Raw genomic sequence first — 16,865 nt, forward strand, 5'->3', positions numbered from 1 at the left:
CCCAGCTGCTCCACTTCCAATCCAGCTCTCTGTTATGGCCTGAGAAAGCAGTAGAAGATGGCCCAAGTCCTTGGGCCCCTGAACTCGCATGGGAGACCCAGAAGAAGTTCTTGGCTTCAGATCAGCCATTGTGGCCATCTGGAGAGTCAACCAGTGGATGAAAGACCTCCCTCTCTCTCTCTCTCTCTGCCTCTCTGTAACTCTGCTTTTCAAATAAAACAAATAAATCTTTTTTAAAAAAAGTTTTTAAAAATTATTTTTTATTTATTTGGGAGTCAGAGAGAATGAGACAGAGAGCTTTCCCATTTACTGGTTCATTCCTCAGATGCCTACAACAACCAGGGCTGAGGCTCAAGGCCACAGCCAGAACAGGAAACATAATCTAGGGTTCTCACATAGGTGGCAGGAACCAAATTACTTCAGTCATCACCACCTTCTCCAAAGGTCTGCACTGTAGAAGCTGAAGTCAGGAGCTGGAGCCAGGAACCAAATCCAAGCACTCTGATGTGGGATGCAAGCATCTATAATGCTAGGCTGACTGCCTATTAGGGTTCTCCACACTTTCTTAGCTCTAGTATTACACACCTGTGTTTTTTTTTTTTTTTCTCTTTATTAAGACTTATTTCTACTATCTCCAAGGTATTTAATCTCTGTATTTTCCCTTATAATAAAATGAGAAAGTAGGGTTTTATGATCTCTGATACCTGTTGTGCCTTTTTTTTTTTTTTAAGATTTATTTTATTTATTTGAAAGAATTACAGAGAGAAGCAGAGACAGACAGAGAAGTCTTCCATCCGCTGGTTCACTCCCCAGATGGCCACAATGGCCAGAGCTGCACTGATCTGAAGTCAGGAGCAAGGAGCTTCCTCCGGGTCTCCCATGCGGGTGCAGGGGCCCAAGGGCTTGGGCCATCTTCTACTGCTTTCCCAGGCCATAGCAGAGAGCTGGATTGGAAGAGGAGCAGCCGGGACTGGAACCGGTGCCCATATGGGATGCTGGTGCTTCAGGCCAGGGCTTTAACCTGCTGTGCCACAGCGCCGGCCCCTACTTGTGGTTCTAAGGATATAAGTTTCTAAGTATTTCCAACAGTCATTAGTCTATCACTTACCTTAATCAACTCAACTGGTCACATTAAGGCTGTTTATAACAACCACAAAAAAGGAAGATCAGGTGAAGAGAACAAAAAAAATTCCTAAATAGACTGATTCTAGATTCTGTAATCTATTTTAGAAATGTGGAGATGGAAATCAGCCTTGTGTCTTAATAGATTATGAGAAAAACATGACCACTGAAATAAACATTATTAAAAAGATTTCTTTCCTTCTCTGAGACACTATCTCACTGAAGAACTGCAGCTGATTTATGCTTTAATGACTAAAATATTTGACACTGGGACAAAATCTTTTGTCTGTATGCCTTTTCCAAATTCCCTCTGAGTAAGAGACTTTTATTCAATAAAATGTGCTTTAGAAAAACCAGTATGTGGAACTTCATTCTTGGATGAATTAAGTCATTTTTCCCTTTCTTGAAAAAAAAAAAAAAAAAGATTTCTTCCCCTGCTTTGGTAATGCTATCCATGAGAAGAAATGCAGATCCCAGCTGTGAGAGACTGTACAGTCCACAGTTCCCAACATTAGCAAAAAGTAACACAATAATCCTTCATTTATAAGGAACCAAAGGCATCTTATCATGTATATGTAGTTATGCTTTATAGCAGATATAATTTTGATATTGTGCAGAACACAATATCAAAATTTGTTTTGGATCTTTAACCACAAAGTAGCTGAATGAAATGAGATATTCTTTATTAATTTAGAATACAACTTCACCTGAAATCATACAACTTAAGATGATATATTAAATCTAATCATATAAGTTTAGAACTGAAGAGGATTTAAGAAACCCAAAATCTTCACTTTCAAATGTGGCACCAGATGTCAGAACAATTAAGTAGTTTAGAGAAAATCATATTACTAGTAAATAAACACAGCACTAGGAATAGAATTTTGGTCTTTTTACTTCTATCATCTTTCAACCATCTCACACTACCTCTCTGTTAATGCCAATCTGCAATTCTCCTATTAAAATAATGCTCATGGTTTACTGCTCTTAAATGCATTAACTTAATATATTATTTTTCTTTAAAAAGTGGTCAAATCAGAAAGGGAGAATTATCCATGGGGTACAGTTGCTTATTGCTAAAGCAGGGCTTGATCTTCCTCATGGCTCAGTATTTCTTCCATAACTGAAATTAGCCCTGACCTTTCCTAATCCACATCATTGCTAATGAAACAGAAGATATGAGGAAGTTTTGCTTCACAGAAATATTACAGTTGGCAGATGAAGAAGTGATAACAGAATTGGAGTGTCACCATTTTGCAGCCTTTATGAATAAACTCAGGCAAGGATCATCAATAGCTGCTGTCACTACAAAAGGGTAGCTACTGTCTGCCTTCAGATAGCAGTCCATATCAACAATGATGTATTTCTGGAGGAAAAACTAAAAAATTAAAGTTAAATCTGATCAAGCCTTGAAAACTGGTAATTTCAAAAGGAAAGTAGGAAGTAGAGAGACATACTAAGCAAAACTAGTTTTACGTATTCTCATTTGTTGAGGACAGAAGGCTTAGCGTTCAGAACCTACTGGAGTAACTGGCTCCATGAAACACCCTAGGCTGTCAGCTGCAACAGCTGTAATGTATAGCCTGGGAACGGAAGTAATCAGAGGTAGACAGAACCATGCCCAAACTATAATCTAGCCTCAATTTTGTTAATACCTGATGAGGGAATTGCACAGGCCAATCTGTCTCAAAAGCAGATGTGAAACTTCTTATCAAAACATTAACAGGGGTTGGCAACACATTAACAAACAAAAAAGCAAAATATTAACAAAACAGACCAGCTATCTACTAAATAAATTCAACTTGATCATGATGTATACTAACCAAGGTAAGTTTATATCAGAAACTCAAGGTTGGTTGACTGATTAAAAAAAAAATCACAGAATTTACCACTTAGGAGAACTAAGATAAAAATCATCATCCTCTCTATAGTATAGAAAACTATTGGTAAAATTATTTACATTGGGGGCTGGCACTGTGGCATAGTGGGTAAAGTCGCTGCCTGTGGTGTCAGCATCCCATATGGGCACTGGTTCATGACCCAGCTGCCCACTTCGATGCGGCTATCTGCTATGGCCTGGGAAAGCAGTAGAAGATGGCCCAAGTCCTTGGGCTCCTGCACCTGCACAGGAAGACCCAGAGGAAGCTCCTGGTTCCTGATTTGGATCGGCACAGCTCCGGTCATTGTGACAATTGGGGATTGAACCAGTGGATGGAGACCTCTCTCTCTGCCTCTCCTCTCTCTGTATAACATGGACTTGAGAATAAAAAAATAAATCTTGAAAAAAAGTGTTTACATTCCATAATTTAAAAAATACTTCCTAAGAATAGGAGAGAATTTGTTTAATTTGAGAAACTGTAGTACGATCAGGAATGAAGCAAAGGTACTTATTAGTCACCAACTCTACCCAGCACTGTACACTAGGCTCTAGCCAGGGCAATGAGGCAAGAAAAAGAAATAAAAAGTATAAGGATAGAAATAGAAGAAATATAACTATATTATTCATAGATTAATTATTGTATTAGAAAATCCAAGATTATTCAAATAAATTAATAACTGAGTTTAGCAAGGTTGCTAAATTTAATTTCAGTATACAAGTCAATTGCATTTCTGTAACTGCAATAAACAGAAAATGAACTTTTAAGAAATGCACCATTTCCAATAGCATCACAACTGAATGCTTGATATCATCCCCCATTCACAAATCCAATTTTTTTTTTTCCCTAAGATTTTATTTATTTATTTGAGAGGTAGAGTTATAAACAGTGAGAAGGAGAGACAGAGAGAAAAGTCTTCCATCCACTGGTTCATTCCTCAAATGGCCACAATGGCTGGAGCTGGGAAGATCCGAAGCCAGAAGCCAGGAGCTTCTTCCAGGTCTCCCACGTGGGGACTAGAACTGATGCATATATGCAGATGCTGCTGCTTCAGGTTTGGGCTTTAATCCATTGCACCACCGCACCAGCCCCGACTTCTGTCTAACTGATCTCTCTGCTTTCTTATCTATCTATCTATCTATCTATCTATCTATCTATCTATCTATCTATGACAGGCAGAGTTAGACAGTGAGAGAGAGAGAGAGAGAGACAGAGAGAAAGGTCTTCCTTTTCCGTTGGTTCACCCCCCAAATTGCCGTTATGGCCGGCGCGCTGCGCCAATCCGAAGCCAGGAGCCAGGTGCTTCCTCCTAGTCTCCCATGCGGGTACAGAGCCCAAGAACTTGGGCCACAGCAGAGAGCTGGACTGGAAGAGGAGCAATCAGGACAGAATGTGGTGCCCCGACCGGGACTTGAACCCGGGTGCCAGCACCGCAGGCGAAGGATTAGCCAAGTGAGCCGCGGCACCGGCCTCTCTGCTTTCATACTTGCTCTTCAGTAGCTGATTTTCTCATCTCAGGAAACAGACTGATTCTTTCAAAACTTAAACAATATAATGTCACTCCTCTGTTCAAAACCCTCTAATGGCTTTCCACTTCACTTTTAATAAAAGTCAAAGACCTTAAAAAGGTCTACAAGGTTCCACACCAGTGGTTTTTCAATAGTCATGTGTAGGAAATGTCTGTAGGCATTGTTAGTAACAATGGATACAAATATATTAAGATTTGATTTTACTTTTTTGTAAACTTTATTTATTTATTTATTATTATTATTGTTTTTTTTTTTTTTTTTTTTTTTTGACAGGCAGAGTAGACAGTGAGAGAGAGAGAGAGAGAAAGGTCTTCCTTTGCCGTTGGTTCACCCTCCAACGGCCGCTGTGGCCGGTGAGCTGCGGCCAGCACACCGCACTGATCCGAAGGCAGGAGCCAGGTGCTTCTCGGGGTCTCCCATGCGGGTGCAGGGCCCAAGCACTTGGGCCATCCTCCACTGCACTCCCGGGCCACAGCAGAGAGCTGGCCTGGAAGACGGGCAACCAGGACAGAATCCAGTGCCCCGACCAGGATTAGAACCTGGTGTGCCGGCGCTGCTAGGCGGAGGATTAGCCTAGTGAGCAGCGGTGCCAATCTCTTTTTTGTAAACTTAAGCACAAGTAGCTTATATCATATATACATTTCATTTAGGACAGAATAAGAAGTATTATAAAATTTTTATAGTAAAAATACAAATAATAGGTCAGATAATATTAAAAAGTTCTAAACTACATGATCTGGCACACTGTTATTTGTCTGATTTCATCATCTCTCTAGGAAATGTATCTAATAGTCTAAACACACTTGCCTCCTTGTTGTGCCTCCAAAAAAACCAACCACTGTTCTATCTCAAAGACTTTGTACTACCTGTCCCCCTCTCTACAATCTGTTTCCTTTGATACCTGAAATGCTTGCATTCCCACTTTCTTTGGGTCTTTGCTCAGTCTTTTTTCAGGAAAGCCCACCCTAACCATCCTGTTTTAAATTGTACCCCCTGGGGCTAGCATTGAGGCCCAGCAGGTGAAGCTATGCTTGTGATACCAGCATCCCATATGGGAGAGCTGGTTTAAGTCCTGGCTATTCTCCTTCTGATCCGGCTTCCTGCTAATGCGCTTGCGAAGGCAGTGGAAGATGGCCCAAGTATTTGGGCCCCTGTACCTGTGTGGAAGACTAGGAGGAAGCTCTTGTATTTTGGCTTCAGATTGGCCCAGCTCTGGACATTGTGGTCATTTGGAGAGTAAACCAGTGGATGGAAGACCTCTCTGTCTGTAGCTTTGACTCTCAAGTAAATAAATAAATCTTAAGAAAAAAATAAATGGAAACTTTGCAAGAGAAGCAAAAGCAAAAATGATTAAAGGCATTATGGAGGAGTGAGAATAGGGTAAGGCAGGGGCTGTTTTTTAATTACAAAATTTATTACTTCTGGCCGGTGCTGCGGTTCACTAGGCTAATCCTCCACCTGCGGCGCCGGCACACCGGGTTCTGGTCCCAGTTGCTCCTCTTTCAAGTCCAGCTCTCTGCTGTAGCCCGGGAAGGCAGGCGCAAGTACCTGGGCCCTGCACCCACATGGAAGATCAGGAGGAAGCACCTGGCTCCTGGCTTCGGATCGGCACAGCGCACCAGCTGTAACAACCATTTGGGGGGGGTGAAACAACGGAAGGAAGACCTTTCTCTCTGTCTCCCTCTCTACTGTCTAACTCTGCCTGTCAAAAAAAAAAATAGAATTTATTACTTCAATGAAGATTAAAAAAAAAAAAAGTGAATTAAAGGAGTCTGCATTATGGCATAATGGGTAAAACCACTTTCTGTGTCACCGGCATCCCAAATGGGTGCCGGTTCAAGTCCTGGTGCTCCACTTCCAATCCAGCTCCCTGATAATGCATCTGAGAAAGCAGAAGAAGATGATGGTTCAAGTGTTTGGGCCCCTGCACTCATGTGGGAGACCAGGATGGAGTTCCTGGCCGCTAGCTTTGGCCGGGCACAGTCCTAGTCATTGTGACCACTTAGGTAGTGAACCAGCAAATGGAAAACCTTTCTATATTTCCCTTTTTCTCTCTCTCTGAAACTCTGCCTTTCAAAAAATAAAAAAATAAAATAAATAAATAAATAAACCTTAAAAAAAAAGTTTGGGGGCTGGTGCTGTGGTATATAGTAGGCTAAGCATCCGCCTTCAGTGCTGGCATTTCCTATGTGTCCTGGTTGTGTCACGGCTGCTCCTCTTCAATCCAGCTCTCTGACATGGGCTGGGAAAGCAATGAAAGATGGTCCAAAGGAGGCGAGAACTTCCACTTTGCTTATGGCCTTGTCCAAATACTGATGGAGTTTGTGGACTCAAAAAGCTTCCATAGGGGCCAGCGCTGTGGCTTAGTGGGTAAAGCCACCACCTGCAGTGCTGGCATCCCATATGGGTATCAGTTCAAGTCCCAGCTGCTCCACTTTCAATCCAGCTCTCTGCTATGGACTGGGAAAGCAGAAGATGGTTCAAGGCCTTGGGCCTCTGCACCAGAGGGGGAGACCCGGAAGAAGCTCCTGGCTCTGGATCAGTGCAGCTCCGGCTGCTGTGGCCAGTTGGGGGGTGAACCAGCAGATGGACGATCTCTCTCTCTCTGTCTCTCATTTTCTGTGTAACTTTCAAGTAAATAAATCTTTTTAAAAAAGGCTTCTATAGCCTAGGCAGCTCATGTCAAGACACTCGGGTGGTAACTGATGTCATACATAAGAGTGTTAATTGTTAAATTAACAACAGGAGTCACTGTGCACTAACTCCTCATTCAAGACCTTTGTCCTCAATGAGTTTGTCCTCAATGTAGTATTAGAGTTAACTGCAAAACTAGTTCTCAAACAGTTTGTGTGTGTGTGTGTGCGTGCACGCGTACAAATTGTTGAAATCTTTACTTAGTATAGAGTTGGTCTTCTGTGTACAAAGTTAACTGAAAATGAATCTTAATGGAGAATGGGACTGAGAAGGGAGAGGGAGGAAAAGAAAGGGTGAGAGTATGGGTGGGAGGGCAGATATAGTGGGAAGAATAATTATATTCCTAAAGTTGTACTTATGAAATTTGTATTCTGTAAAACAAGGTTAAAAAAAAAAAAAAAAAAAAGATGGTCCAAGTGATTGGGCTCCTGCACCTGCATGGAAGACCCAGAAGAAGCTCCTGGATCCTGGCTTTGGATTGGCCCAGCTGCAGCCATTGTGGCTATTTAAGGAGTGAAGCAGCAGATGAAAAACCTTTCTCTCATCTCTCCTTCTCTTTGTACGTTAACTCTCTCTCTCTCAAATAAATAAAAAAAAAAGTTTCAATTATATTCAATATTATTTTAATAAACTAAAACTTAACTTATAACATTTTACATTATAAAGTTATAATACAGCCGTAAGAGCAGTATCTTCTAGATTTAGATTACTGGAGTACAAATGCTAGTTTCAAATAATCAGCTATTTCTGGGGCAAGCATTTAATACAGCAGTTAAGACACTGCTTGGGATGTCTGCATCTCATACTGGAGTACCTGGTTTGAGTCCTGACTCCATTCCTTATCTGGTTGTGACATGTAACCTGGGAGGTAGCAAGCAGGAGACTTAAGATTGAGTTCTGGGCTCTGGTTTTGGTCTGGCCCAGCTTTGGCTGTTACAGTAATTGAGAGAGTATACCAGTAAATGGAAGAACAGTCTCTCTTTCAAATGAAATAAAATTTTTTAAAAATCAGATATTAAAAATATTCCCTATCAATAGCATAACAGAAATCTTAGTGCATATTACACTGCAAAGAAATAAGGTAAGAGTTACTAAATGCAGGGGGCCGGTGTTGTAGCGTAGCAGGTAAAGCCTCGCCTACAGTGCCGGCATCCCATATGGGTGCCAGTTCGAGACCCAGCTGCTCTGTTTCTGACCCAGCTCTCTGCTATGGCCTGGGAAAGCAGTAGAAGATAACCCAGGTCCTTGGGCTCTTACACTTGTGTGGGAGACCCAGAGGAAGCTCCTGGTTGCTGGCTTTGGTTCGAAGAGCTCTGGCCATTGCGGCCAACTGGGGAGTGAACCAGTGGATGGAAGACTCTCTCTCACTCTCTGCTCCCCTTCTTTCTCTGTGTAACTCGGATTTTCAAGTAAATAAACAAATATTTTTTAAAAAAGTTACCAAATACAGATGCAACTTCTTTGTAAAATACATGGCAAATCAAATGGAATTAAAATGCTTGGGGTGGATAAGTCATTAACATTTCATAATTTATGTTGAAAATCCATCTCAAATACCTCACTGCTGAGATCTAAAGACATTGCTCTCTGGATTTTTAAGTGTTTAAGATAGAAGAGTGAATTATGAATGAAATTTTTGCCAGCATGTCAGTAAACTTAACTGTCAATACAATGAATCTGTTCAACCAGTTGTCATTTTGATTTTTTTCTTTGGTACCACACATGGCTGGACATTCACTTAACTTTGAATCACTACCTCTCACATACAGTATCTTCCAAAAAGTTACACTGTGAGGCAGCCTCAAAACAAAACATTATTGTACATGCAGAAAATTTTCATACTCAGGTAACAAAATTATAAGTAGCAGAAAATGTCTCCTCTTTTGGAAAAAACAGAATTTTTAAAGTTACAACAGGTTAGTGTAATCAAACTGTACATACTCAGGTACTAAAGAGCTATCAGAAACTTCAGGCACCTATTCAAGAGAAAGTATTTAACTTTTGGTGTTAAAAATTCAATTAAGGAAAAAAAAACAACAAATAAGAAATCCAAATGAAAACTTCACTATTCAGTTGGCATATAACCCATAGCAGCAGTAGCAGCAATTAACACTCACTGTGCACCTAACATATGCCAGATAGTGATGTGTTTTTTAAATATTTATTTACTGGAGAGACAGAGAAACAGGGAGACAGATAGAGCATCCCTTTGCCAGTTAACTCCCTAAATGTCTGCAGTGGCAAAAGCCAGGAGGGGGAACTCAATCTAGGTCTTTTACTTGGGTGGAAGGGACTCAATTATTTCAAACCATCGCCTACTGACTCCTAGTGTGTGCATCAGCAGGAAGCTGGAATTGGGAGGCAAGCACAAATACAGGCACTCTGATATGGGACACAGCTATCAGAACCAGTGTCTTTATCACTAGGCCAAATGCCCACCCCAATGTGGTATTTTATTTTTTTTCTTAATTTGAAAGAGTTAGAGAGAGAGAGAGGTCTTGCATCCTCTGGTTCATTCTCCATATGGAAAGTACATTTTCATGTCATAGTGCTTATTAAGAAATTTCTAGTTTAGATTAATTTAGTCTTAATAAAACCTTTTCTTGGGGCCAGTGCTGTAGCACAGCAGGTAAAGCCGTCATCTGTAATGCCAGCATCCCATATGGGCACCAGTTTGAATCCCAGCTTCTCCACTTCCAATCCAGCTCCCTACTAGTATGCCTGGGAAAGCAATAGAAGATGGTCCAAGTGCTTAGGCCCCTGTACCCAACTAGGAGACCTAGAAGAAGATCCTGGCTCCTGGCTTCAGCCTAGTCTAGCCTTGGCCATTGCAGACATTTGGGGGGTGAACCAGTGGATGGAAGATCTCTCTCTCTCTCTCTCCTATCTCTGTATCTCTCCCTTTCAAATAAATAATTAAAAAAAAAAAAAAAAGGGTATGCCACAGTAGGTTAATCCTCCACCTGTGGCACCGGCACCCCATACAGGCACCAGTTCTAGTCCCAGCTGCTCTTCTTCTGATCAGCTCTCTACTATGGCCTGGGAAAGCAGTGGAAGATGGCCCAAGTGCTTGGGCCCCTGCACCTGTGTGAGAGACCTGGAAGGAGCTCCTGGCTGCTGGCTTGGGATCGGCCCAGCTCCAACTATTGTAGCCATTTGGGGAGTAAACCAGCAGATGGAAGACCTTTGTCTCTGTCTCTCCCTCTGTCTGTAACTCTGCCTCTCAAATAAATAAATAAAATTTTAATTGTTTTTTTAAAAAAAGACCTATTGATGTCTCTTAGAATCTTATTACAAAACCACCAAAGGATTAAGTGATAAGACAACTGAACACTTGAGATAACAGTTTAGAAGGGTGGTAACATTGAAATCAACAGTCAAGAGTTCTTACAATAGTCAAAGAAAAAAAGATGAGAACTTGATTATACTGTGTACTAATTAAAAATTAATTATAAAAATATTTATGAAATAATGACCACGGTTGACACTGATAGTTGCCTGTATCACAGCCATTCTTTCAGCTTCCCTGCTGGAAAGGTCTACCTCAATGGCACAGGCTGAAACACAAAACAATTGCTTTCTTTGCAACTTGGTTTGGGCATTTGATTCAGTCCTACTCAGTAGTAATCTGTGGGAAGACACTGTGGGTACATAAGGGGCTATCTCATCCTATAAAAAGAGATGTTCCTTTATTCTTTCTCTTTAGATAATGATTAATTAGGATAAATATTAATATTTTATCAAGTACTTTGTGTTGATGCCTATGAGTTAAGTTAGCTTGTAGACTTCTTTTTTGATGTATTCTGTCAACTTTAGAAATACTACACAGATAAAACCAATTTACAACAATCTACAAGGCTTCAATGAACACATAAAGCATGGATTTTATATTTTTATTGAAGGCTTAACAGTGTTCCCCTTTGAAGTTATTTGGGCCTGGCGCCTCCGTCAGGGACTGAGGGTACCTATGTTAGGGATGGGAAGTAGGTAACTTTTGGATATAATATTTTACATTAATTAATTTCTTTATACTTTCTGTAGGAGTCAGTTTTGGTCATTTCAAGAATTTTACCAATTTTATCCATATTTTCAAGTTTTTAAATTTAAGTTTCATCAGTATCTGTGACTAATTTCCCATTTTATATTTTGTGCATTTTTGTTTTGTTCTTGATAAATTATTATATTTAGCAACTTATAATTTATCATAACACTTTGTACCAAAATCTTACATTATTAAATCTTACATGATAGATAAGGTACTAGATCAGGAACTAGCCTCTTAGAAATATGGAATTATGAGAGCCGGCGCCGTGGCTCAATAGGCTAATCCTCCACCTTGCGGCGCCGGCACACCGGGTTCTAGTCCCGGTTGGGGCGCCAGATTCTGTCCCAGTTGCCCCTCTTCCAGGCCAGCTCTCTGCTATGGCCAGGGAGTGCAGTGGAGGATGGCCCAGGTGCTTGGGCCCTGCACCCCATGGGAGACCAGGAAAAGCACCTGGCTCCTGGCTCCTGCCATCGGATCAGCGCGGTGCGCCGGCTGCAGCGGCGGCCATTGGAGGGTGAACCAACGGCAAAGGAAGACCTTTCTCTCTCTGTCTCTCTCTCTCACTGTCCACTCTGCCTGTCAAAAAAAAAAAAAAAAAAAAAAAAAAAAAGAAATATGGAATTATGGGCCGGCGCCGCGGCTCACTAGGCTAATCCTCCGCCTTGCGGCGCCGGCACACCGGGTTCTAGTCCCGGTTGGGGTGCTGGATTCTGTCCCGGTTGCCCCTCTTCCAGGCCAGCTCTCTGCTGTGGCCAGGGAGTGCAGTGGAGGATGGCCCAGGTGCTTGGGCCCTGCACCCCATGGGAGACCAGGAAAAGCACCTGGCTCCTGGCTCCTGCCATCGGATCAGCGCGGTGCGCCGGCCGCAGCGCGCCGGCCGCGGCGGCCATTGGAGGGTGAACCAACGGCAAAGGAAGACCTTTCTCTCTGTCTCTCTCTCTCACTGTCCACTCTGCCTGTCAAAAAAAAAAAAAAAAAAAAAAAAAAAGAAAAGAAATATGGAATTATGGCAGGGATGAATATTGTGGTGCAGTGGAGTAAGCTGTTACTTGAGATGACTGTATCAGAGTACTGGCTGGAGTCATGGCTTCTTCCAGCAAAGGTTCCTGTTAATGGAACTGGGAGTTATGTGATGGTTCAAGCCTTTGGGATCCTGTCACCTACTTGAGCGGCCTGAATCGAGATCCTGGCTTCAGCCTGGCCCAGTCCTGGCTGCTGTGAGCATTTGGAGAGTAAACCAGCAGGTGGAAGATCTCTCTCTCCCCCCTCACCTTCCCTGTCACCCTGCCTTTCACATACTTTCACATAATTAAATGAATCTTTTTTTTTTTTTTTTTTTTTGACAGGCAGAGTTAGACAATGAGAGAGAGAGACCAAGAGAAAGGTCTTCCTTTTCCGTTGGTTTACCCCCCAAATCACCGCTACGGCCGGCGCTCTGCGCTGATCCGAAGCCAGGTGCCAGGTGCTTCCTCCTGGTCTCCCATGCGAGTGCAGGGCCCAAGCACTTGGGCCATCCTCCACTGCCTTCCTGGGCCACAGCAGAGAGCTGGACTGGAAGAGGAGCAACAAGGACAGAATCCAGAGCCCCAACCGGGACTAGAACCCAGGGTGCTGGCGCTGCAGGCGGAGATTAGCCAAGAGAGCCGCGGCGCCAGCCCATAAATAAATGAATCTTAAAAAAAAATTACTGAATAAGAGCTATGCTTTCTGTGATACAGCTAATATGGTCACAAACAAAATAAAAAAGACCTGTTGTTAAAATACTAACTTCTACAATAATGGCAGTCCTTATTGTACAAAGGTGTGGTCTACAAACCAACTGGTAGATCATTTAACAGAGCAAAATGTTGGTCTAGTATGCAAGTTTAACATCCATATGCTCAATTCTCCATCTGATATACCCTATCTACTCTACCTAGTACACCTCCTAGAAACAACTAAGTAAATGCCTTATATTCCCAAACTAACAGGATAAAAAAGCCTTTCCATCTCATTTAACACTGAGTTCAAATAATGAGTTCTGCAGGCAGCCCTAATTTTTATTCCTCCAAATGTGAAAATAATATGACCTTCAGAATCCACCAAACAGATGCTCTATTTTGGCATGCTATATGTTCTACATAATGAGAGATTTAAGATTTCAATTATAAGTCAAAGAATCAGCTTGGATTCCACCAATTAATTAATTAATTTGAAGATTTATTTATTTATTGAAACTCACAGTTAGGGAGAGACAGAGAAAGAGATCTTCCATCTACTGATTCATTCTCTAGATGGCTACCAACACCAAAGTCAGGAGCCAGGACCTTCTTCCAGGTCTCCCACGTGGGTGGCAGGTGCCCAAGCACTTGGGCCATCCCCTGCCACTTTCCCAGGCCATTAGCAGGGAGCTGGATTGGAAGTGGAGCAGCCGGGATACAAACCAGCGGCCATATGAGACGCTGGCATCACAGAAGGAGGCTTTTACCTGCTATGCCACAACACTGGCCCCCACCAATTTATTTAACAACCAAAATTAATACTAGCATTTAAAAATATGTTTGTAGGCAATTACAGGTAGATTCTTTATACATTACTTTAATTGATGAAGCATATTGTTTAAATCATTAGTTCTCAAAATTTTTAGTCTCCAGACTCCACTATATTGAGAATCTCCAATAGTTTGTATGTCAGTTATGGCTGTAAAATACTTAAAATTAAAATTAAGAATTTTATAAAATATTCAATTCATCCAAAAATAAGCCCACTGAGTGTTAATATAAATAATATACTTATATATATTTTTAATTTAATGTTTATGTATTTGAAAGACAAGATGGATAGAGAGAAATCTCCCATCTGCTGGTTTACTCCCCAAATACCCAGAACACCAGGAGCTGGGCCAAACTGAATCCAAGAACCTGGGATTCCATCCCTAACCCTAACCCCACATGGGTGGCGGAGGCCCAGGGTACTTGAGTCATGACATGCTGCCTGCCAGGTTGAGCATTAGCAGAAAGCTGGAATCAGAAGTGAAACTGGGATATGAATCCAGGCACTGTGATACTGCTGGGGTTTCCCCAAGCAGTATCTGGATTGCTGCACCAAATGTCTGCCCTAAAGAATATATTTTTAAGGACAAATAACTGTATTTTCCAAAATAAAAAGTTAGTGAGAAGTGGCATTAATCTTTTTTTTTTAATTATTTTTATTTATTTGACAGATAGAGTCAGATAGTGAGAGAGACAGAGAGAAAGGACTTCCCTCTGCTGGCTCACTCGCCAAATAGCCACCATGGCCAGAGCTAGGCCAATCCAAAGCCAGGAGCCAGGTGTCTCCTCCTGATCTCCCACGAGGGTGCAGGGCCATCCTCCACTGCCTTCCCGGGCCACAGCAGAAAGCTGGACTGGAAGAGGGGCAACCGGGACTAGAACCCGACGCCCATATGGGATGCTGGCACCACAGGCGGAGGATTAACCAAGTGAGCCACGGCGCCGGCCCAGTGGCATTAATCTTAATATTCAGCTTAATAGAAAAAGATTGGATTCTCACATTTGAATCTACATTTCATCTATTGTAATAGAATATTTTGTTAAAGTATATAAAGTTTGGCCTCACAGAGATAATTGGTTGGAAAAGAAGATACTTCAGGACTCCTTGAAAACATTTTAGCAATCTCACTTTGAGAACCTCTAGATTATATCTGGTATAGGTAATATTTCCATTTGCAACACTGGAATTCCTCTTCCATTAATAATATCATCTTTGTTATACTAGCAGATAGAATTACAAGCTTTGAAACCTACTTTAATTAAGCATTATTCTAATATCAATTAAATTTACCAGTATATTTAAACATACAGTAGAGATCAAATAAGCTGCAATTTCATTTGATTACTGTCTAGTAATTGTGGACGTTTCCATAAGCTCTGTTTCTTATTCTCTGCAGTCACTGTTCTGTTGTCCTCTATATCCAATTCCACACCTTGTCTACTCACACTCTTCTACACAACTTCACTTCCTATTCCCTTGAGAACTCTACTGATCTCAAGCCAACACACCACAAACTTAGGCACATTTCTCCCTATTTTCCATCTTTCTGAGGAATCATATTGAAATAAAACCAGTATTCCTTCAGCCTAAAACTAAGCCATTCTAATGCAATACCTTCTATATGGTTAAATGCTACAAGATTAAAGAGAAAATTTCCTTTAACTCTTATGATTCTGAGATTTCTAGAATATATCAGATGTATAATTAAGAAAGTAGATTTCCATTACCCTTGCGCTATCATGTATTAAGCATATCCCACTGAAAATCTTTTGCATCCTGATAATTTGGGATGTTTAGATGTTTTTAAAAAAATATTTATTTATTTGAAAGGCAGAGTAACACAGCGGGGGGGGGGGAGGAGAAGAGGGAGGGAAGTGGGGATAGAGGGAGAGGGATAGAGGAAAGGAGAAAGAGAGAGATCCTCAAGATGTTTTAGGATTAGAATTTTCATAAGAAGTGATCTTCTTGGTACTTATTTCAGGTTACACACCAGAAATCCTTAATTAAATAGTAAAAGAGGGGCCAGTGCTGTGGTGTAGAAAGTTAATTCTCTGCCTGTTGTGCCAGCATCCCATATGGGTAACAGTTCAAGTCCTGGCTGCTCCACTTCCAATCCAGCTCCCTGCTAATGTGCCTGAGAAAGCAGTGGAATATGGCCCAAATGCTTGGGCCCCTGCACCCATGTGGGAGACCCAGAAGATACTCCTGGCTCCAGGCTTCAGCCTGGTCCAGCCCTGGCCGTTGCAGCCATTTGCGGAGTAAACTAGTGGATGGAAAATTCTCCCTTTCTGTTACTCTTTCAAATAAATACATACTTAAAAAAATTGGAAAGGAAAAATCACCAATTACAATTTATTTTTCTTCTATTTTAATTCTAACACTGAAGCATAATATGAAAGGATTAGTTTTTGAAGGGTTCTTTTTATTTTTTAAAGATTTATTTATTTACTTGAAAGTCAAAGAAACAGAGAGAGAGGGAAACAGAGACAAAGATCTGAAGAGAACCCTTGAACTAATGAACTGTCTGAACTAATGAACACATAAAAGGCTGTCAGTTCTTTTCTACACAGAGATTTATAGAAATATTAGCTCTTACCTTAACTGGAAAGCTACATTTTCCAGTACGAACCCCTTCTTCATCCGTCTGCCACTGATGTGGACGACTAGCCTCTGGAACATAAACATCTTTCTTTCTCCTGAAACTTTGTCGCAGTTTATTCATTTTAATTTTTACAATCTGTGGACAGTTAGAAAATATAAAAAATAATTTATTAGTTTTCCATATATTTGAATTCTGGATTACTATATTAATAAAGAGGTAACATCCCAAATGAAGGTTTTTAGCTTAAAGGATAATGAACAATCAGTACACTTTCTCTTACAGTAACACCAAATTTAAACAAATTAACCATTTTATATTTTGAAAAGACAACTACAATACTAGTTCTTATAAAAACCACATTAACCTCTAGTAGGATCTGAAGGAAAGATTATTTTGAGAACTTTCAAGTACTTTAACTGTAATAAACAAATGAGAAATTCTTGCTACTAACGTCTTTGACAAAT

The 16,865-nt window shown here is 41.1% G+C and overlaps 1 protein-coding gene across 50 annotated transcripts in view; it reads right to left on the reverse strand.

Annotated features, from left to right (window-relative positions):
• NUMB (NUMB endocytic adaptor protein) overlaps positions 1-16,865 on the reverse strand; it is a 176,411-nt gene that overhangs the window by 64,975 nt on the left and 94,571 nt on the right. For all 50 annotated transcript variants that reach the window (XM_070065238.1, XM_070065207.1, XM_070065235.1 and 47 more), the window contains one exon: positions 16,396-16,536. In XM_070065238.1, coding sequence (XP_069921339.1) covers positions 16,396-16,521 — 126 coding nt within the window. In that variant the 5' untranslated portion in view covers positions 16,522-16,536. The remainder of the gene's footprint in view (positions 1-16,395; positions 16,537-16,865) is intronic.

Source organism: Oryctolagus cuniculus, chromosome 20 (genome assembly GCF_964237555.1).
Source record: "Oryctolagus cuniculus chromosome 20, mOryCun1.1, whole genome shotgun sequence".
NCBI classification, from domain to species: domain Eukaryota; kingdom Metazoa; phylum Chordata; class Mammalia; order Lagomorpha; family Leporidae; genus Oryctolagus; species Oryctolagus cuniculus.